We start from the raw sequence: 22,956 nt of genomic DNA, 5'->3' as shown, positions 1-22,956 counted from the left end.
CAGTGATCAGGAGCAGGTACCCAGGCTGCTTTTTTTTTCTTCCTTACCTCAGGAGGGCTGAGGTAAATTGCATTATTTGAATTCAATTAACTCAGCACAGACCTGAGACCTTCTGGTCTGTCGGACTTAGTACCATAGCATATGGTGCATTTATCCGCTAAGCCATCTGGAAAGCTTGGGACTGAACTTCTTTCAAAATCTTGCTGCTGTTGTGCTACCACTAAGCACAACAGCAGCAAGATTTTGTCCAGTACTAGCCTCTTGATGTGTGTACACTTCAAAAGTACTTCATTGGCTGTAAAGCGCTTTGGGACGTCCTGAGGTTGTGAAAGGCAAGTCTGTCTGTCTGTCTTTCTTAATTGGATTATGTTACTTGGCACCACCATGTGGTACGACTGAGTGCTATAAGAATATAACATTTCACCATGAGTTACTGCAGGACTGTTTATATTCACGATAACAATATTTTTGCATGGTGACCAATTTGTGAAAATATTCTTATAACAAGCACTGTGGACCTGTACATGGTGTGTGGACAATTTAATTTCTCCCAATCTCTGCACTGGTCATGCGAGTAGATACAGTCTGCAGTAGCTACTGTGATATATAGCAATAAATGTGGGTAATATAACAGTTACTACAAAACAGGAGGTTCTGTCGGTCATGGAGTGAGAGGGGATAAGTTCAAAAAGTAGAAAAAGAGCAAGAAAGTTGATCTCAAAACTGATAAATGAATGTGGAGGGGAAAAAAATTCATTGTTCCCATTCATTGACTGATCACAGACCCAGTAAGTTTCAACCCACAAGTTTGTACAGCAATTCCCCTGACTGCTCACAGCATCTGAATCTTCAGCTGTTTCCAAGGTGGCTGCACCTGTTGCTGTCTAGGTTCATGCTCCTTTCAGCAGGTGTCACTGGACTGATTATTTCTCTTTTCCTCCCTCGCCCTCCATGTGAAAGGATGTCAAGGCCAACTTTAGGCCCATCCACACTGAGATAAACTTACATCACAGACTGCGGTTTGAACCCGGGATTTTGATCTGGCCTGTGTTTCCGGTACAATGCTTGGCAGTGCATTTAACCTCAGCTACTAGGGAGCTGTTTTAAAAATTCTAACCTGAGGTGGTGCAGTACATTGGTGTGTCACCATGCACCACAATATGATATAAAAATGGGATTGCTTTTGTGATTCCCTGCATGCAACACCTCATAGGGAATTGGTAACACTGAGAAACCATTCCACTGCAGTGCATTGGTGTGGCTGCAAGCATTCACATGGGCCTGGAGTGGGAAGAACAGATTTCATGCATGTGTAAAATATGAATCTGTATGAGCCCCTGTTTATCTGTAGTCACTTTTATAGTACAAAAGAATGGCCAATAGCAGATGCAAGGTTCCCCCTCCATCAGCTGCACTCCATTGGGTGAACACCCCAACAGCATTGTAGCCCTCTGAAAAAGTTGGTCTACAAATGGGTCTTTGGAATAAGGCTGTGGGATTCATCTGGAACCAGAATAATTCTAGAATGAAGTACCCTTGAAAATTAAATGAATGGAGGGGGGAAAAGAAATGAATGTTGGTGACAATGTTCAGTGGGAGGAGGAAGCCAAATTCTCCCTGGGAATGTTGTGCACTCTGAAAGGTGTAGAACGGAGCACAGCCGACACGTGCCGATTTCCCTCAGAGGCCGCACTCCGCCGTGTAAACCAGTGCTGCCCAAAACGTTCGCCGCTAGCTGCATGTGGCTGATTTGGAATCCAGATGTGGCTAATTGCATTTCCGATTAATAAATTTTTTAAAATGAATAATCGGCACCGTTGAGCATGTGATCTCAGTACTCATCAGGTGTGAGCCGTGGCTCGGTGGGAGCACCCTCGTCTCTGACTCAGAAGGTTGTGGGTTCAAGTCCCACTCCAGAGACACTTCAGTGTAGTACTGAGGGAGCGCTGCACTGCTGGAGGTGCTGTCTTTCAGATGAGATGTTAAACCGAGGCCCCGTCTGCCCCCTCAGATGGACGCGAAAGATCCCATGGCACTATTTTGAAAGAGAGTTCACCCCGGTGTACTGACCAATATTTATCCCTCAACCAACATCAATAAAACAGATTATCTGGTCATTATCACACCGCTGTTTTTGGGATCTTGCTGTGTGCAAATTGGCTGTCGTGTTTACTGCATTACAACAGCAGCTATACTTCAAAAGTACTGAATTGGCTATAAAGTGCTTTGGTCCTGAGGTTGAGAGAGGCTTTATTTAAATGCAATTTCATTTTATTCGCACAAAATGTGCATGTGTACTTTAACCATTTTGTGTGTTTGTTAAAATGGTAAGACTAAAAGCAGAGTGCGCAAATGTTTTTTTGATCGTTCAGTATTTACTTCCTTGGTTACTGAATAGTGGTAGATGTTAAGTAAATATACACATGAAACACTTTTACCTGTATTGTGAGTGTATGTAAGGTGTTTTCTATACCATTAGTGCATGTGACTGAAATGTTGTTGCCATCACTATACCTGTGGCCAGTCAGCTATTTCTATTGGACGACACTGGTGTAAATGACCCAACCTTCAGGGAAACAGTGGCACAATAGACCCGCAAAAGTACAGACCTGCGAACGTGCCATCAGGTGAAGGCCCCCTTTTTCAATAAAGTAACTGCGAGGAGCTGGACTCTGCTGGATCCCTATTGTACTGTAGGCCCCAGCAACACTATGGAGACAGGCTCCTGTTGTGGAGCGTAAAAGGGAGGAGCCTGCTCTTCCGAAATGGGATCAAAAGTCTGGTTAAGTGTAGAAGTGTGTTTCAGGTGAGCTGTGCCTGTGACTTATGGCAATGAAAAGATACAGATGCAATTAACAACTTTTGTTAGCTCCTTGTTCCTGTAATTGTGTTGCCAGGAAACAAGTGTTTACTGCCCGTATCTGCATTGGATGGACGGTGCCACAATCAAATCAATCGCTATTTTAAACGGATTGCTCTGATCGTCACTGCAAGTAAACTTGATTTGTGCTCCAGTTTCTCCTGAAACCCGATTTAACTTTAAATGTCAGGAGGAGCACCAAGGCCCAGAGGCTATTCTTGTCTGGCCAATTAACTGCATTAGGAGGATAGAAAGTTTAGCTGGAATCAGATTAAGAGATTATCTTGTACTCTTAACTCCAGCCACAAAATTGGTTTGGGGAGTAGGTGTTGTCTCTTTATGGAGTCGATAGTTGGTGGGAGACTGTTTAAGGTGAGTTGCAGAGTTCTCTGGTGTGTGTATTACATTTAAAATAATAGCATAACTTTTCACATAATGTGCACCTATGTTTCAGGCACATTTCCCTGTGTATTATTAAAACATGGGCTCACGAGCTCTTTATCTCAATTGGTCCACTGGGGAATGAGGCTGCTAAAATAAAGGGTATAAAATAAATCACACATCTGCTGTCCTTGGTGTAAAGTTCATCTCCAAATAAACCTCATAGAATCAAAATCTTATCTCTAAGTTAACAAAGTCTCTCCACTGTGTGTGTATATGTACGTGTGTATGTGTGTGTATATTCAATTTCATACAAATCAATCAGACAGCAAAAGGAGTGAAATATTGTTTGTAAAGTTAACCGAGTCAGCATTGTCTGAGGGGAAAGGGGATCATCCTTCCAGTGGAAGAAAATGAAGTGTGGGTCAGAGAGACTGAGCAGCAGTAAATCTACAGATGCCCAGAGACCTGGGACAAGGGTCGCATTTTTTAAGACCCTGGGGCAGTGGGGGTCTGTTATTGGTTGCTGCCTCCTGAGGCTGTAAGTCTTGTGATTCAATTACCGCGCCTCTCTCACTCTCACTCACTCCCTTTTTTTCCCCCTGTTATCTCTCTCTCTCACTCCCTGTTATCTCTCTCTCTCACTCCCTGTTATCTCTCTCTCTCACTCCCTGTTATCTCTCTCTCTCACTCCCTGTTATCTCTCTCTCTCACTCCCTGTTATCTCTCTCTCTCACTCCCTGTTATCTCTCTCTCTCACTCCGTTATCTCTCTCTCTCACTCCCTGTTTTCTCTCTCTCTCACTCCCTGTTTTCTCTCTCTCTCTCACACTCCCTGTTTTCTCTCTCACACTCCCTGTTTTCTCTCTCACACTCCCTGTTTTCTCTCTCTCTCACACTCCCTGTTTTCTCTCTCTCTCACACTCCCTGTTTTCTCTCTCTCACACACTCCCTGTTTTCTCTCTCTCACACACTCCCTGTTTTCTCTCTCTCACACACTCCCTGTTTTCTCTCTCTCACACACTCCCTGTTTTCTCTCTCTCACACACTCCCTGTTTTCTCTCTCTCTCACTCCCTGTTTTCTCTCTCTCTCACTCCCTGTTTTCTCTCTCTCTCACTCCCTGTTTTCTCTCTCTCTCACTCCCTGTTTTCTCTCTCTCTCACTCCCTGTTTTCTCTCTCTCTCACTCCCTGTTTTCTCTCTCTCTCACTCCCTGTTTTCTCTCTCTCTCACTCCCTGTTTTCTCTCTCTCTCACTCCCTGTTTTCTCTCTCTCTCACTCCCTGTTTTCTCTCTCTCTCACTCCCTGTTTTCTCTCTCTCTCACTCCCTGTTTTCTCTCTCTCTCACTCCCTGTTTTCTCTCTCTCTCACTCCCTGTTTTCTCTCTCTCTCACTCCCTGTTTTCTCTCTCTCTCACTCCCTGTTTTCTCTCTCTCTCACTCCCTGTTTTCTCTCTCTCTCACTCCCTGTTTTCTCTCTCTCTCACTCCCTGTTTTCTCTCTCTCTCACTCCCTGTTTTCTCTCTCTCTCACTCCCTGTTTTCTCTCTCTCTCACTCCCTGTTTTCTCTCTCTCTCACTCCCTGTTTTCTCTCTCTCTCACTCCCTGTTTTCTCTCTCTCTCACTCCCTGTTTTCTCTCTCTCTCACTCCCTGTTTTCTCTCTCTCTCACTCCCTGTTTTCTCTCTCTCTCACTCCCTGTTTTCTCTCTCTCTCACTCCCTGTTTTCTCTCTCTCTCACTCCCTGTTTTCTCTCTCTCTCACTCCCTGTTTTCTCTCTCTCTCACTCCCTGTTTTCTCTCTCTCTCACTCCCTGTTTTCTCTTCCCCCCCCCCCCCCCCCCCACACCCTCTGTCCTCCCTCTGGCAAAAAGCTAGTTGTTCTCCTTCGTATCTTTCTAATGGAAATGCATTATTTGTGTGGGGTCACTCAAATGAAACACAGTACTCGAGGTGTGATCTGACCATTACGTTGTAAAACCTTGGCATACTTTTTGTTGATTTATATTTCAGCTGTTGCATCCACGTGTTCAACATTTTTTTATTACTGGTTTTGTTCCATACCATCACCAGGTGAATAGTCTGTCCCTGGAACATTAATGACCTGTTTCTCTATTGTGGGCAAATTTGAAGTGTGCATTACGGCCAGCTAGAGAGACCTAATAACGTGTGCTTCTATTTTTAGGCATTCACAGAGAGTCTCGGACTCACCTCCACCATTGCAATGAATATGTCAATGCATGACAACCACAATCACGACACCATGCCAATGGCTCCCAGCGGACCCCCTCACCACCACCCGATGTCTCCATCAGGGCACGAGGGTATGATGATGGTAAGGACTCTCTCCTCCCAATGTCTCAGGGTCTGCAGTAAATATGTTCTTTGGCTGAAACAGCAAGTTGGTGCGGTTTGTAATTCCCTGTGGGGGTTCTGAGTGAATGGAATAAGCTGATTTTGGTTGGGAGTGGGGTGTGGATGGGAGTCGGTGTTGAAAGTTGCAACACTCGATGCTTGGTTTAGGCACCATTACGTTTGGAGTTGGATCCTCCTCATCATTAGGGTAAGGGACTTGGCACATTGTGAATCATGGAGCAGCTGTTTGTGGGGAGAGGAATAGTTCATATTGTAGGCAGTTGCAGTGGATACTTTGCTCACTGTTTCAGTCTCTCTCCTCACGGCCGCTTTTAATTTTATTCGGCAGCATGTTTTGAAGTGTCTCACTTGGCCCACTTAGGAATGGAGAACGTTTCCACCTGGTTACTATAACTGTTGTTCAGCTGACTCGAACTGTTCGTTTAAAACGGAAGAGTTTGTATTGAAGTGCCAGTAAGTAGAGTGGAGCGTGTGCTGACTCTACGAGCAGCTGTTACATTTAGCACTTGAAAACTTCCTTCAGTCTTAGCTGGACTGAGGGAAGTAAAAGCTTAAACAGGGTGTTGATTACATTTAAAGCACTGGTGAGGGGGAAATAGAAATATGGGAAAAAGATTAAAAAGGCATGGGAAAAGGGCAAGGAATGGGACTGAGTGGATAGCTCTTTGAGAGAGACGGCACAGGTGCCGTGGGCCGATTGTGCTGTACTACTATATGGCAATGAACACTAGCTGAAAACTGTTCCAAAACACCAAACCCGTCTAGTTTCACTGCTGCAGCAGTTCCCCTCTGTTTGGATTAGAACACTAACATTTGGGACTAACAGGACTAGACAGACTGGATGCAGGGAGGATGTTTCTTCTGGAGTTGGTGGGGGGGGTCCAGAATGAGGGGTCACAGTCTCAGGATACGGGGTAGGACATTTAGGACTGAGATGAGGAGAAATTTCTTCACTCAGAGGGTGGTGAACCTGTGGAATTCTCTACCACAGAAGGCTGTGGAGGCCAAGTCACTGAATATATTTAAGAAGGAGTTAGATAGATTTCTAGACACAAAAGGCATCAAGGGGTATGGGGAGAGAACGGGAATATGGTATTGAGATAGAGGATCAGCCATGACCATATTGAATGGCGGAGCAGGCTCGAAGGGCCGAATGGCCTACTCCTGCTCCTATTTTCTATGTTTCACCCAAACAGCTGGAAGCCACTCTTTGAAAAATGAAACTTTGAACTCTCCTTTTACCTCCCTTTTTGTTTTGTAAATTGTATTTTGTTGTTCTCGTTCAGTGTTCCTCTGGTGGTTGAGATGATCAATAGTTGCACCCGCATGCGCTGAGGTCCTTGGGCGTAATGTTTAACGTATCGGCAGTGGAAAACTGACGCTGCGGGCATCGCCCATTGTAAGGTATCAATGGAAAGGAGAATGGCACGGTTTCTATAAAGGGCGCCTGACCCACAATGTCAGGTTTACGCTCTCTGGCAGTAAGTTGAAAATTACCCCTCCTTGTCTCAGATGATATCTCTGTTAGGAGCGTGGTACCGCAGTGGCTCGCTGGGCTGTTTATGCCCTTGTTTCCCCAGGACCATCCCCACGGTGGGTGGGGGAGAGAATCTGAGGGCATGACCCCACTGCCCACTGACCTGCTCCGCTGAGAATGGTTGGCAGTAGCCTGGGAACTGATTGCCAGCCATCTCTTCGCCAAGAAAGAATTTTAACAAAAGGAGGCCTGAAAAGATAAAAGGATCATTTTTTTTAAAAAAAAAGTAGGCTTTTTATTTGTGAATTCTCAAAGTTCCACGAAAGAGAAAAGCAACGAGATGGAGGGAAGATTCAGCTGGCAGCAGTACTGGCAAATAGCAAAAAAATGCAGATGCTGGGAAATCTGAGCAGATCAGGCAGCATCTGTGGAGGGAACAGAGGAGTCAAAGTTTCAGGTGCGATTCCTTCATCAATGATTCCAGCAGTTTCTGTTTCTGTTAGTTCTCCTCTGGCCTTTGCTGAAACTGAGGCTGGTAGGGGTCAAAGAGATGTGGAAAATGCTACAATGTCTTTATCGAGACCAGTAACCCCCTGAGGGATGTTGGCTTCGGTGTGTGGAAGAGAGCATCATTCACAACACAAGGACCTTTCCAAGTTCAATTGCAAAGAATTAGATAGAAATTACATCATGGAAACGGGCCGCTCGGCCCAGCCAGTCCCCGTTGTCATCCTCCCCGGGGGCAGTCGTTCTAATCCCATGTGTCCACCCTGTACCCCTGTCCCTTCATTCCTCTTCAGTCACTTATCTGACCTATTCTTAAATTGTCTCTGGTTCATTCATTAACTCTGGTAGTGCATTCCACAGCCTCACAACCCTCCGTGTTTTAAAAAAAAAGTTTCTCCTGCTTTCTTTCCTAAATCTCTTATATTTAATTTTGTATCTATGTCCCCTTGTTCTAGACCCCTCAATCACTGGAAAGTCTTGTTTCTATCTAATCTGTCCCATCTATTCATAATTTTAAATATCAAATCACTCCTTTAATCTCTAGTCTAACAAACACAGCCCCAAGTCTTTCTTTGTATTTGTATTTCCTCATACCAGGTAGCATCCTAGGGAATCTACGCTGTACCCTCTCTATTGCCTCACCATCTTTCTTTCAGTTTGGTGCCCAAAACTGCGCACAGTTCTTCAGCTGTGGTCTTACTAAGGTTTTATATAGATTCATCGTTGCATCTCTATTATATTCTACACCTCTTGCCATAAAACCCAGAATTCCATTCGCTTTCTTATCCACTTGAGGTGCTGCTTTTAAAGTCTTGTGAACCTGATTTCCCCCCCAAAATCCCTCTGCTCTTCCACATCACTCAGCTTTACCACATTGAAAATATAATTATTCATAATTGAATTTCATCTGCCACTATTTTGCCTGTTCCACCATCTTATCCCCACGCAGATTCCTCTGGTCCTCAGAATTATTTACTGTGCCTCCTATTTTAGTATCATCTGCAAACTTGGTCACCACTCCCTCTAGCACTATATCCAAGACCTTAAACATTGAAAACGTGGTGAAAGCATAAAGGCTGCAATCTACCGCAGTACGTGATCTATCCATTCTTACCCCTTACCATGTTTGGGACACTGACTGGGGTTTATGGCTATGGTGTAATCGGAGTCTCACTCTATAATTTCTTTATCCCCCAGCAAATGACGTTCTACTTTGGATATAAGAACGTGGAGCTACTCTTCTCTGGGCTACTGATCAACTCGGTTGGAGGTGAGTGCTGACTTCATGGCAGTTCGGAGGCGATGTGCTGCAAGGCAGAGTTTGAATAACTGCTTGCATTTATATAGCGCCTTTTAATGTAGTAAAACGTCCCAAGGCACTTCACAGGGGCATTATCAAACAAAATTTGACACCAAGCCACAAAAGGAGATATTAGGACAGGTGACCCAAATAGGTTTTAAGGAGCGTCATAAAGGAGGAGAGAGAGGCGGAGAGGTTTAGGGAGGGAATTCCAGAGCTTAGGGTCTAGGCAGCTGAAGGCACAGGCGCCAATGGAGTGGTGATGAAAATCGGGGATGTACAAGAGGCTAGAATTGGAGGAACGCAGAGATCTGAGGGTTGTCGGCCTGGAGGAGGTTACAGAGATGGGGGCGAGTATGAGAATTTTAAAATCGAGGCGTTTGCGGACTGGGAACAGTGAATGGATGAAGTTTTCCATCCAGCTGGTTTGATGGATAGGTGCAGGTGAATGTTGAAACCTCATACTTAGATTCACTGCTGTGTTTATGGTATCAGCATGGCAGCCAAATAATGTAGGGATATATTTGGCAAATCAACCACTGAATTTGGTGACAAGACAATTTAAGTGCTGGTGCTTAAAATACTCCCATTCACAATGTGTTTTTCAATAAACATACAGGCTCAGAGTTAAATTCATTCATGAGGGGCTGTGGCAAGTAGATTTTTTTTGCACACAGTCACTTACATTAGAGGGAGATCTTCAGCTGATGAGTAACTCAATAATTGTGGAACAACCCACCTATTGTCATTTGTTTGCCCAACTCTAAGGTGTTAAAGATTGATTTGCATTGTGTAGACTTGAGTTCAGTAACCTGGTTAATCTGTGTAATGGTTTTGGGAAGTAGGATAGTGACTATTGACTAAAATTAACTGACTATTAAATGTAAAAATTGGGGTTTGACCTGTTCAACTGTGATCTCTCTTGTCGAGAGCTGAAGGGAAGCACATTCTCTTGATTTCAGGAATGACCATCTGACCTAAAATACGTTAGTATTATTTTGTAAAACCGCTTCCTGCTGATTTTTTTTTTGTAGCTGCTAATCTTAGCCTTTTAAACTGATCATCAATTGTATGAAACCCTGTAGATCTGGTGGTCAGTGAACAAATGTGTTGGGATTCCCAGGACCCACAAGAATTTCAAGAGAGCTGAGAGCCTTATTGATGCAGAGACCCAGAAATTGTAACCCAGGCTCTGGTTCCACTGTTTCACGGATTTGGCTTGTTTCATGCTGCATTGCTCAACATGTAAATCGTGCTTCCCTCACCTTGATAGCTGCCCATCAGCCTGACGGAAACGTAAACTGAAACATAAACAAAAATCTGTTCCTATTTCCCCCGCCAATTATATTTCCATTGCTTGCTGGCATGGAGGACAAACATGGAATCATTTTTTTTTGCAAGTGGTTATCGAGGCTTTAACATTGCCATAAAAAGGAATTGTAAAAGTATTTGAAAAGGAAAAATATGAATGGCTATGGAGATAGGGCAGGGAAATGAAAAGAAAGATTTGTATTTATATAGTGCTTTTCATGACTTCAGGATGTCCCAAAGCACTTTACAGCCAATTAAGTACCTTTTGAAGTGTAGTCACTGTTGTAATGTAGGAATTGCGGCAGCAATTTGTGCACAGCAAGATCCCACAAACAGCAATGAGATAAATGATCAGATCATCTGTTTTAGTTGATAGTTGAGGGATAAATATTGGCCAGAATACTAGGAGAACCCTCCTGCGCTTCATCGAATAGTGCCATGGGATCTTTTACATCCACCTGAGAGGGTAGATGGGGCCTTGATTTAACGTCTTAGCTGTAAGATGGCACCTCCGATAGTGCAGCACTCACTCAGTGCTGCAGTGAAGTGCCAGCCTGGATTATGTGCTCAAGTCTCTGGAGTGGGACTTGAACCCACAACTTTCTGACTGAGGCGAGAGTGCTACCAACTAAGCCAAGGCTGACACTCGTGGAATGAGAGTTGACAGTCCCATGGCCCAGGTGGCAGTTTCCTGTGCTGTTAATCCTGATTCTATGATTTCAGGCTCACACCTGCAGACCAGTCACGAGTGAGTTACAGTAGGGTCACTGCTGCCCATGGAGCTGTAACCAGTGTGTGTCAGCACCTGGCAGAGGGGCACCATCAGATGGAAACATGGAAAGAAGAAAAATGTCCTCTGTGGTAAGCTGGCTACAGCTGGAATAGACCAGACCCTGTTCAGGGCCTGTAGGATCTGTTGGTGAAGTCTGCCTTCCCATTTAAGCAGGCTGGATTCCACATGCCCCTGAGCTGTCCTGGGGTTGAGACATTTCCCAAAATGTCAAGTTGTCGTCACCATCATGTGTCCTTTTCAGCCAATATCAAATTACACTATTTAGTATCTCCTGGGTCCAGGAGCAACATTTGAGATTGCAGATAAGTAGTGGTGTTTTGTCACAATTTGAGCTGAAATGCTCCTGATTCTCTTTTCCCTATCCCCTTCCACCCAAGTGCCTGTGGTACTATGCCGTTGATCATTATATAATTCCTAACTGTAGGTCAAGCTAATTGTCCACAGGTTGGGCCCCTGCGGTCATTGTATAATCCTACCTTCCCTTTCCTGCTTCCTTCTCTCCTGCAGGGATGGTCGGTGCCTGCGTGGTTGTCTTCCTGTTTGCGGTGATTTACGAGGGGCTGAAAATCAGTCGAGAATGTTTGCTTCGAAAATCGCAGGTTAACGTTCGTTATAACTCCATGCCTGTTCCTGGACCAAATGGGACAATGCTGATGGAAACGCATAAAACTGTTGGGTGAGTGTGGGAAAACACCTGTGTGCAACGTACACCACCTAGTTTGGTACTGAGCTACACAGGTTAGGAAGCTTCCAGGTTCAACCCCCCCCCCCTGTATGTCCTATTGGGGGTAGGGGGGGAGGGTGCTTGCTACAATTGGCCATAGCTGTTCTGGGCTAGGAAGAGAAAAATCTACTGGAGTTGGTGTCCCCCTCAGTTGCTCTGCTGTGCACCCCCCCCCTCCCCAGTTGCTCTGTGGTGCTGACATCCACTGAGGTCAGGATCTGGCTCAGCAAATATACCTGCTGCAGTCAAGTAGCCTGCTCGCTCTCACTTTCTAGGTCCGCACATGAGCAGTAGGCTCTTGGGTGAGGTACTGAGGGGCTGCTGCCATCTGCAGAAGGCTGGCCCAGTATTGGCCAATGCCTTCAGTGGAGGAAAGAGAAAGAAAACCAAGGGCCAGTAGCTGTTGGCCAGTACTTCTGATGTAAACTGCTTCCGCCTTTGGTTCTTTGTTTAAAAAAAAGTTTTTATTGATTGGGAAATGTGGCTGAAACCTTCTCCAGCTGCAGAGACACACACCATTTTGGATCTCAAACATAGAACAGTGATTATATCATGACTATTGATGGGGGAGGAGTTCGCCATTATTAAAAACAAGTGTAGGTGTAATGTTGCAGTGTAACCCGGGTAACTTGTCTGTACTATGCCCTAATTTTACTGTGACTGAAAACTCTGGGTGGGAGGAAGTTGGAGGAAAAGGAACAGCTTTTCAGAACCGTTAAACCGGGTAGAAACGGTGATTGCTGCATTGCATGTGTGCTCCCAAGAGTGTATCGCTTGCCCACTCAGTCCAGTACAGAGATGTGGCTTTTCACTGACTTTGTTCCCTTTGTTTGAAGCCAGCAGATGTTCAGCATGCCCCACCTCATCCAGACCGTACTGCACATCGTACAAGTGGTCATCAGCTACTTCCTCATGCTGGTCTTCATGACCTACAACGGTTACCTGTGCATCGCCGTGGCATTAGGTGCGGGTGTTGGATATTTCCTGTTTAGCTGGAAGAAAGCCGTGGTGGTGGACATCACAGAACACTGTCATTAACAGCCACAGTGGCCAATTGTAATGCATCGCACTCCCTAGCATTATGATCTGCCAAGGGGGAAAATGACCATTGAGCCAGTTACTTACACACACACACACACACACACACACACACACACACACTCATATACACACACACACACACACACACACACACACACACACTCATTTACTCCGTTCAGACTCCAGTTGAAGGATCGTCGCTCGAATCGTTTTTATTTGCTTCATGCCTTAAATGCTGCCAGAGAGCAGTTTGCCACTTTCCTTACTGCAGCCTGAGGCACGACCTCTGGTATTGGTGCTGGAGCGGCCGCTTTGGACTTTGTTTACAGTGAAGCGTGCCAGGAATCTTCAAACGATGAGCTTTATCTGGAGTCGCTCGTGAAATCTTTACAATGTCATCTTCACTTAGACGGGATTAGGTAAAACTCTCATCAATCAAACCATCGTCATTGGGTTCCCATTTTGATTGTTGATGCCAATAATCCCAATGATTACAATTAGAAATAGTCACACCCAGAACCATATCTTTTTGTATTGATATGGAGGATCAGTACGTAGATGGAAATGGCATAATGTCTGTGTGAGGCTGTGAACTTGGTTTGCAATCCCTCCCCTCCCCTCCCCCTGGTGAACAGTGAAGTTATTCTTTTGGCAAGGATTAAGATTTTTTTTTTTGAGTTTCCAAAGGAGTTGTACCCAGCTGAATGCTATCAGGACCAAGACTTCACTATTAATGACGGTCGGAATTAGTTTTTAAAAAAAAAATTCTTGATCTCTGTTGCTTCCATCACTAAAATATTCAGTGGCAGTTCGACAGAAATCTAATGGCAAGAAATTTTATTTGTTTGGGTGATATCAGGAATATTTAATTCTTATTTTAACATTTTTCACTTTTTAAATCTAAAACCGGAAACAGGACTGTGTGCATGTCTCGTGCTCTAGCCCCACCCCATTCCACGCCCAATCCCCTGGTTCTCGAGATTGATACTTATATGCTTGATTCATGAAATGTTTTGGATTTGTGCTGATGGAATTGTTGTAGTTTTTAAAAATTATGTATTGATTCCCGGCAGATGGGTGCAATCGCCCGCTGTTTGAGATAGGAAGCTCCTCACTATTGGCCAGGAGAGTATTTATACTAATGTCACTTGGAGGACCGGGAGAGTCCTTTTAATTATTTCTTGGATGCTGCTGGGCCTGCACGGGTGCAGTACAAATAAAGTAATCTTGTCCAGGACCAATAGGAATGAAATTGAAATTTAAAAATTGATTGGTTTTAATCAGCTGGTGACTACAATAAGCCAGAAAAACTCAGTAATGAAGATGTAATTATAGGTTCGGCCAATTGTATTACTTCAAATAATTAGCCCGTTTTTCCTGCTTGTGGGGGCGAGGAAAGAGATCGGATTCTTGAAACTAGGCATGTTTCAGTTGCAGCTGTGAAGATTTGTAAGATTTACGAAACTATTCCTGCGCTCCTCCTCTGCAGATATTTACAAAGATTACAAAACTATGTACAGATAAGGGAGGCCTTTTGGCCTCATCTAGCTCACCCTTCCACAGAAACCTACTGTCCTACTAAGATGGAAACTGGTGTCTGTTCTGTTTCAAATAATTGACTTGTGCTGAAGTTCCACAGGTGCTGGCTGCTCTCCAGTACCCGTGACCCAAACAGTTGAGTTTGCAGGCTGTTCCATCATGGGGAGCATCACAGCTGAATCCAAATGCTTTTCACACCCAAAGCCCACGTACTTGCACTTTCCAGCAGGATAGTGGGTCGCTAGGTTTATTGCCCTCTCCCCCTCCTTAATGTAACAATGATGGATGCAGTATACCCACTCTCATCCCAGCTGAGATCAGTGATCTCTATGGTTCAAACTGTTTATTCACCCACCGAGTAGTTACAATGACCTTTTAAAAAATATTTTTCCCATTACCCATCTAAAGAACTCATGGGGCTGCACCCCCCCCCCCCCCCCCCCCCGGAAGAAGGGGTGAGGTGCTGGGGAAGCAAATAACAACCTTCCAGTTGATGAGCAGAACTAGAAGACTGGAGCACTCTGTTTCCGGACTGACTGCCCTCTGCACTCGGTTTCCAGACTGACTACCCTATCAAAGCTGCTGATTACTCCAAACACTACTTTGAATCTCTGGTGTCCGGCTGGATCGGTGACAGTAGATGTGTTGCACCTAGGAATATCCTGAGTGGGTTTAAATAAACACTTGTGTTTTGTAGCAGATGCGCAGTACCTGACACAACTGATCGATGGCATGTTGTTGGGATTCAAGCAGGCTGTGAGATGTGGCATTATGCTGATTGGGAGGGGAGGACATTATTAGAGCTCCAGGTCATGTGTCCCACACAGAGGAGTCTCGTTACATAGGTCTTTAATTGTTGTTCATTTGTGATGGGCTGATTGTTCACCCGTCCTAGCGGTACTTCATCCTATGTCACACTATTCATTAGTCTTGTATTTCCCAAAGAAGTGATACCTGGATCATGGTTAAGGAAGAAATTGTCAGATGGTGCTACTGTCCAATACCTCAGTTGCAGCTTGGACCTGATCAGCATTAAATTGGTACAATAGCCATGTTAGGTGACTGTTCTAGGATAGAACTTCTGGGGCCACCACTAAGTGACACTATTATACTCTTAAAGTACTATGGAGTATTTACAAAATATGCTACTATCTAGGGGTACACTTGAAACTTGCTAATGGAGACATTGGATTGGGAATGACACCATCTCATTTATCAGATCCATTCATCAGATTATTGCACCAGATTTGTTAAGAAAATGCCCACTGCTAATGGTGACTCCTGAACTCCAGTGTATATATACTGTTCCTCCCCATTTGCTCCCTCACTTGTATCTTCATCCCTTGGTCTTTTGAACTATAATTGATTTACTGATAGTAATTTGGTTTGAGTTTGAAGTAGAGTCTCTGTTCCCCATCCTGCAGAAAGCAACCCACATTGGCTGCATAAAGTGACACCAAGTCCCGGCCAGAATGCAATGATTGAATAATTTCCCCGTTAATCACGCTTGCAGACAGCACTGCTGTGACCGAGATTGATTTTACTCACATAATTTGTATGTAACAGTCCTCCACTCAGTGTTTTGCTGGAGAAATAATCAATTTGTATTATTTAACTATCCTCCACTCACTGCATTTTGCCAAGGGAAATAATCCTGCTTTTATTGGGAGACTTTTGGTCATGAGTTCTGTTTGCTGTAGTTCATTGAGACTCTGTTTAAACAGACTCTGTTTGCTGAGTAAATTGACTGTTTAAATAGACTGGGTTTGCTGTAAGTCCTGCCCTGCCTCCGACTTATTGGCCGACATAGTAGTTCACATTTGTCTGTACTGCAGCTAATGACCTGACACCGGATCTGTGGGCTGCGATGTGTGGTTGACAGACCCGTATCATAGTGCACAGTGACCCTCGGGCTGGCCAGCGCCTAAGTGCAGAGCTCCGCATTTAGGTGCGTGCGCAGTGTTCCTCTCCTCTGGCACTTCTATAATATTGAGTGTTTTGAAGGAAGTATCTGCTTTCTGAAAACAAATCATTTTTTAAAAAAACATTCCGTTCAAGATTTTAAAAGTTACCAGGAGGACCAGCGAACACCGGGGACTTTTGAAATAAAAATTGGTACCAGACTGGACATCAGCTTGGAGTCTCGTACAGCTTGGCTTTTGTGCATTTGGATGTTGGATCAGGAGCTAACGTGTTATTCTGCTACTTTCACATCTGCGCACCCAAAACTGTCTGGCATTGGTGGGAAGTTGTTAGTATAGCCGTAAATGTCAAACCTTCGCTTTGCTGTGGTGCAAAGTGCATTTTCCTTCTGGAATGTACAGTAATCATACTTTTTATATTGAATATAAATAGTAAAAGGATCTGACTGGAAAGTACTGTACTTGTGCTTGCAATGTGTAATTTTTTTCTTTGATTTGTCAATCTTGTTTAAGATGTTGTCCGTCACCTGTTGCTATTTTCTTTAAATCTCCCTTCAGAATGTGGTGAATTTTTCCTCAACTTTCATTTGAAGTTCAGTGCCTTTGGTTATCTCCTCAAAACACACGAGCAATGGTCACCACTGTTTACGCCTTTGTCTTGTAATTTGATTTCTCAGCTGTTCGGCCAGTCCTCAGATGCGTTGACGACTACCCTCCCACTCCAGCACGTCAGTGTTGCAATGTTACCTCGGTGGTGATCTGTCATAACTAGTTCTTCTTTTCTGAGAGACTATGCAATACAACTTTTTTTGGTTGCTGGAAAAATCATAATATATTGTATCATGCTTATTTCCAATAAACTTTTTAGTTTTTATTATCTTAAACTGCCTTTTAATTTCTTGTGTTGACGAAGCACCTTGTTCACTTCACATCCAAGTGCTGGAACACTCTGCACGCTGTCAGCACTCAGACTTAAGGACACAAAAATAAATTCACTTAATGCGCAGGTACTGGTGAGCAATATGAACGATCATCTGTGTCTCCAGTGAGCTGGTGTAGATAAACCGCTACAAATATGTGCAAAGACATGTTATTTTACATCTAATGATCCCAAAACAAGTATGGTAGTCTGGTTATTTCTACACTAGCAACCTAGATGTTGGAAACTTGCATAAGAACTTAAGAAATAGGAGCAGGAGTAGGCCAGATGGCCCCTCAAGCCTGCTCTGCCATTCAATAAGATCATGGCTGATCTTTGACCTCAAATCTACTTACCTGCCCAATCCCCATATCCCTTTATTCCCCTAGAGTCCAAAAAATTTATCGATCTCAGTCTTGAATGTACTCAACGACTGAGCATCCATGGCCCTCTGAGGTAGAGAATTCCAAATAGTCACAACACTGAGTGAAGAAATTCCTCCTTATCTCAGTCCTAAATGTCAGACCCCTTATTCTGAGACTACGTCCCTTGGTTCTAGACTCTCCAGCCAGGGGAAACAATCTCTCAGCATCTACCCTGTCAAGCGCTCTTAGAATCTTATATGTTTCAAAGAGATCACCTCTCATTCTTCTAAACTCCAGAGAGTATAGGCCCAATCTACTCAATCATTCCTCATTGGACAACCCTCTCATCCCAGGAATCAATCCAGTGAACCTTCGTTGCACCACCTCTAAGGTAGTTATATCCTTCCTTAGGTAAGGAGACCAAAATTGTACACCGTCCTCCAGGTGAGGTCTCACCAAAGCCCTGTACAATTACAGCAAGACTTCCTTACTCTTGTACTCCAACACCCTTGCAATAAAGGCCAACATACCATTTGCCTTCCTAATTGCTTGCTGTATCTGCATGTCAACTTTCTGTGTTTTGTGTACAAGGACACCCAAATCCCTCAACACCAATATTTAATAGTTTCTCACCATTTAAAAAATATCCTGTTATTCTATTTTTCCTACCAAAGTGAATAACCTCACATTTTTTCACATTATACTCCATCTACCACCTTCTTAACCACTCACTTAATCTGTCGATAATCCCTTTGCAGATTCTTTGCGTCTTCCTCACAGCTTACTTTCCCACCTAGCTTTGTATCGTCAGCAAACTTGGATACCTTACACTCGGTCCCCCCATCTAAGTCAACAATACAGATTGTAAATAGCTGAGGCCCAAGTACCGATCCTTGCAGCACCCCACTAGTTACAACCTGCAAACCCGAAAGTGAACTGTCTATTCCTACTCTGTTTTCTGTCTGTTAACCAATCCTAAATCCATGCTAATATATTACCCCCAATTCTATGAGCCCTAATCTTGTGTAACAACCTCGTATGTTGCACATTATCGAATGTCTTTTGAAAATCTAAATATACTACATTCATTGGTTCCTCCTTATTTACCCTGCTGGTTACATCCTCAAAAAAACTCTCATAGATTTGTCGAAGATGATTTCCCTTTCATAAAACCATGTTGACCCTGTCTAATCATATGATTTTCTATGTGCCCTGTTACTATGTCCTTAATAATGGATTCCAGCATTTTCCTGACTACTGACATCAGGCTAACTGGCCTGTAGTTCCCTGTTTTCTCTCCCTCCTTTCTTGAATAGCAGGGTTACATTTGCTATCTTCCAATCTACGGGGACTGTTCTAGAATCTAGGGAATTCTGGAAGATCAGAACCAATGTATCCACTATATCTGCAGCCACCTCTTTTAAAACCCTAGGATGTAGCCAATCAGGTTCAGAGGATTTGTCGGCCATTAATTTTTCTACAAGTTTTTCTTCACTAATCTTAATTACTTTAAGTTCCTCTCTCTCAGTAGACCCTTGGTTCCCACTATTCCTGGTATTTTTTATGATTTCTACTGTGAAGACAGATACAAAACATTTGTTTTACGTCTCTGCCATTTCCTTATTCCCCATTATAATTTCTCCTGTCTCTGCCTCTAAGGGACTCACGTTTACTTTTGCTACTCTCTTCCTTTTTTAATACTGGTAGAAGCTCTTGCAATCTATTTTTATATTTCTTGCTAGTTTAATCTCATTCAATTTTCTCCCTCTTTACCAATTTCTTGGTTATCCTTTGCTGATTTCTAAAACCCTCCCAATCCTCAGGTTTACTACTCTTTTTGGCAACATTGTAAGCCTCTTTTTATCTAAAACTATCCTTCTCTAGTTAGCCACGGTTGGATCACTCTTCCTGTGGAATTTTTATTCCCCAAGGGGATGTATATTCATAGAGTCATAGAAATTTACAGCACAGGAGGAGGCCATTCAGCCCATTGTGTCTGTGCCGGCTGAAAAAGAGTCATCCAGCCTAATCCCACTTTCCAGCTCTTGGTCTGTAGTTTTGTAGGTTATGGCACTTCAAGTGCATATCCAAGTACTTTTTAAATGTGATTAGGATTTCTACCTCAACTGCTCTTTCAGGCAGTGGGAATTATGAGTTTGTTCGGAATTATGAATTATTTCTTTAAATATTCGCCATTGCTTATCTTCCATCATATCTTTTAATCTAATTTCCCAATCTACCTTAGCCAACTCGTCCGTCATACCTATATAATTGGCTTTGTTTAAATTTAAGACCCTAGTTTTGGACTTAACTACATCACTCTCAGAATTTCATATTGAGTTTATCATATTATGATCACTCTTCCCCAGAAGATCCTTTATTATAAGATTACTAATTAATCCTGTGTCGTTACACAATACTAGATGTAAAATAGCCTGTTCCCTAGTTGGTTCCTCGACATATTGTTCTAGAAAACTTGGATGCATTCCATGAACTCGTCCTCCAAACTACTTTTGCCAATTTGGTTTGCCCAGTCTATATGAAGATTAAAGTCCCCCATGATTATGTTACATGCTCCTCTAATTTCCTGATTTATACTCTGTCTAACATTATAACTACTGTTAGGGGGCCTGTAAACTACTCCCACCAATGTTTTTTGCCCGTTGTTATTTCTTAGCTGTACTGATTCTACATCCTGATTTTCTGAGCTAAGATCCTTTCTCATTACTGTCTTTATCTCATCCTTTATTATCAGGTTTACCTCTCCACCCCCCCCCCCCTTTTCCATTTTGTCTCTTTTCTAAAAAATCAAGTACGCTGGAATATTTACTTCCCAACCTTGGTCACCCTGCAACCACGTCTCAGTAATGGCTACTAGATCAAACCCATTTATCTCTATTTGTGCCATTGAATCATCTACCTTGTTACAAATACTTCGTGCATTCAGATACAGCGCCCTTAATTTTAACATTTTACTTTTTTTCCCTTATGTGACCTCAGTCACTAATGCTCTATTACCTTTGTTAAACTCTCTGTCCTTGACACACTCTGCTTGTTTTTACTCAAATCGCTACTCTACTCTACAACCTTGACTTTTTAGGCGGATAAAATTACCCTCACCTGAACCCTCCCCCACCTCTTATTAGTTTAAAGCCCTATCTGCCGCCCTATTTATTTGATTTGCCAGGACACTGGTCCCAGTCTGGTTTAAGTGGAGCCTATCCCAACGGAACAGCTCCATCCTTCCCCAGTACTGGTGCCAGTGCCCCATGAACTGAAACCCCTGCTTCCCACACCACTCTTTGAGCCACACATTTAACCATCTAATCTGTTTGTCCCTATGCCAATTTGCGCATGGCTCAATTAGTAATCCAGTGACTATTACCTTTGAGGTTCTGCTTTTTAATTTGGTCCCTTGCTCCTCAAACTCCCTCAGCAGAACCTCATTTTACATCTACCTATGTTGTTAGTTCAGATGTGGACCACGACAACCGGCTCATCCCCCTCATGCTCCAAGTTCTTTTCCAGCCACGAGGTGATGTCCTTAACCCTGGCACTGGGCAGGCAACACAGCCTTCGGGACTCCCGATCGTGACTGCAGAGAACAGTACCTATCCAGTATCTATCCCCCTGACTGTTATCCCCTACCACTATCACATTCCTTTTTACTCCCCCCATTTGAAAGGCCTCCTGTTCCACGGTGCCGTGGTCAGTTTGCCCAACCTCCCTGCAGTCTTTGATCTTATCCATACTGGCAGCAAGTACCTCGTACCCGTTGGACAAGGTCAACGTCTGAGACTCCTCCATCACTGCATCCTGGGTCCCCATACCTGCCTGACTCGCAGTCACATCCTCTTGAATGAATCTAAACCACAACCTAACCTAAGGGGTGTGACTGCCGCCTGGATCAAAGTGTTCAGGTAACTCTCTTCCCTCCCTGATGCATCGCAATGTCTACAGCTCGAACTCCAGCCCAACAACTCTGAGCCAATGTTCCTCCAGCTGCAGACACCTACTGCAGATGTGGTTGCTCGGGGTCACGCTGCTCTCCACAAACTCCCACATGCTGCAGTTACGACTCACCACCTGCACTGCCATCTCTATCTAAACTTGTTTTATTTATTCACTTAATTAGAGTTTTTTTCATTTGATATTTTTAGTTTTATTAATGAATTAGATTATCTACTTAAGTTATTAATTTAATAAAGTACTAGTTATAGTTTCCCAGCTTTTAGTTTAACCCTCTTGGTTCAAATCCCAACAGGGCATGTTGTGGAACTGAATTCAATAAATCTGCTAACGGATGGGCTAGCACCAGAAAAAATTACCATGAAAGCTGCTGGATTGCTATTAAAAACCTGACCAGTTTATTCATGCTCTTCATACAAAAGAACCAGGCACTCGTATCTGCTCTGGCCTATACTCTGGTTCATACAATGTGATTTACTCCTCCTGCCCTCTGAAGTGACCCAGCAAGCCACTCGTACAAATAATTGGTTCAAGAAGGCCCAGCACCTAGGGCAAATAGGAATGTGCCATAAGTGCAGCTCCCTCAGTGTCACCCACATCATTGTAAGCTAGTTTATAATTCTGAAATTATACTGAATTGCTGACTCCTGGAATTTCTGTAATCCATGCGATTGAATTATATTTAGTGTACATTCCTGGGAATGCTACAACTAGCCTCAGTGGCATTGGACTAGGAAGGCGAGGAACATACAAATGAGAAGGATAGAGAAAGACCATCTGGTCTATTAAGCCTGCCCCATCCAGGCATAGCACAATTGACCCATGCAACCAAACATATCATCTGTTATGTTTGATATACAGACAGTATATCTGTATACATGGATCTGTTGTCGACAAGAAGTGGGTCAGCTCTAATGGTCCCCCCACTCAATTGGATTTTATAATGCAAGTAGGTGACAGGACTGCATGCTAGTTAATCTCCTGTGGTGTTACACATGGGATGTTACGACCAAATGTACTTTAAGTGGAGTTTGAGGCCAGAGAATAATTGTACCAGGGGGCACAGAAGTAATTGTCACCATTTTTATGTTATACATTCTCATATGTCCACATTTATAATGGAAGCTGCCTACAAACTTGTGCTGTAATTACATCCTCCTGCCAATGGAAGTTCTGAAGTGTCACCATTAGCAGGAGGGTGTAATTAGTGTGATAAGTTTACAAATGTGAGCATAGGAATTTATAATGGAAACTATTTACAGGCAGTGTGTGCAGATGTAATATTTTTAATATAGTTAATATTTCCTGTGACATTGGACGTGGGGATCCAAGGCCATTGGAGTCTTCAGTTGAATCAGAGTTGGAGGCCAGGGGTTAATTGGACCAAAGTGCACAGACATATTTTAGTCCTCATTTTGAAGTCACAAATTCTGTCTTTGGTTTTATATTCCATCATAAATTTTTGTCAATATTTAT

General features: G+C 43.5%; 1 protein-coding gene across 3 annotated transcripts in view; it reads left to right on the top strand.

Moving 5' to 3' along the window:
* The window catches only part of slc31a1 (solute carrier family 31 member 1), a 43,975-nt gene extending 26,864 nt beyond the window's left edge, over positions 1 to 17,111 (top strand). For all 3 annotated transcript variants that reach the window (XM_067969534.1, XM_067969535.1, XM_067969533.1), the window contains exons 2-5: positions 5,423 to 5,572; positions 8,795 to 8,867; positions 11,509 to 11,677; positions 12,562 to 17,111. In XM_067969534.1, the coding sequence (XP_067825635.1) occupies positions 5,462 to 5,572; positions 8,795 to 8,867; positions 11,509 to 11,677; positions 12,562 to 12,763 (555 nt within the window). In that variant the 5' untranslated portion in view covers positions 5,423 to 5,461 and the 3' untranslated portion in view covers positions 12,764 to 17,111. The remainder of the gene's footprint in view (positions 1 to 5,422; positions 5,573 to 8,794; positions 8,868 to 11,508; positions 11,678 to 12,561) is intronic.
* The last annotated feature ends 5,845 nt before the right edge of the window (positions 17,112 to 22,956 follow it).

Source organism: Heptranchias perlo, chromosome 31, assembly GCF_035084215.1.
Source record: "Heptranchias perlo isolate sHepPer1 chromosome 31, sHepPer1.hap1, whole genome shotgun sequence".
Classification (NCBI taxonomy): Eukaryota; Metazoa; Chordata; class Chondrichthyes; order Hexanchiformes; family Hexanchidae; genus Heptranchias; species Heptranchias perlo.
Note: the sequence above shows the minus strand (reverse complement) of the source record. Positions and strands in the feature narration are given on the sequence as shown.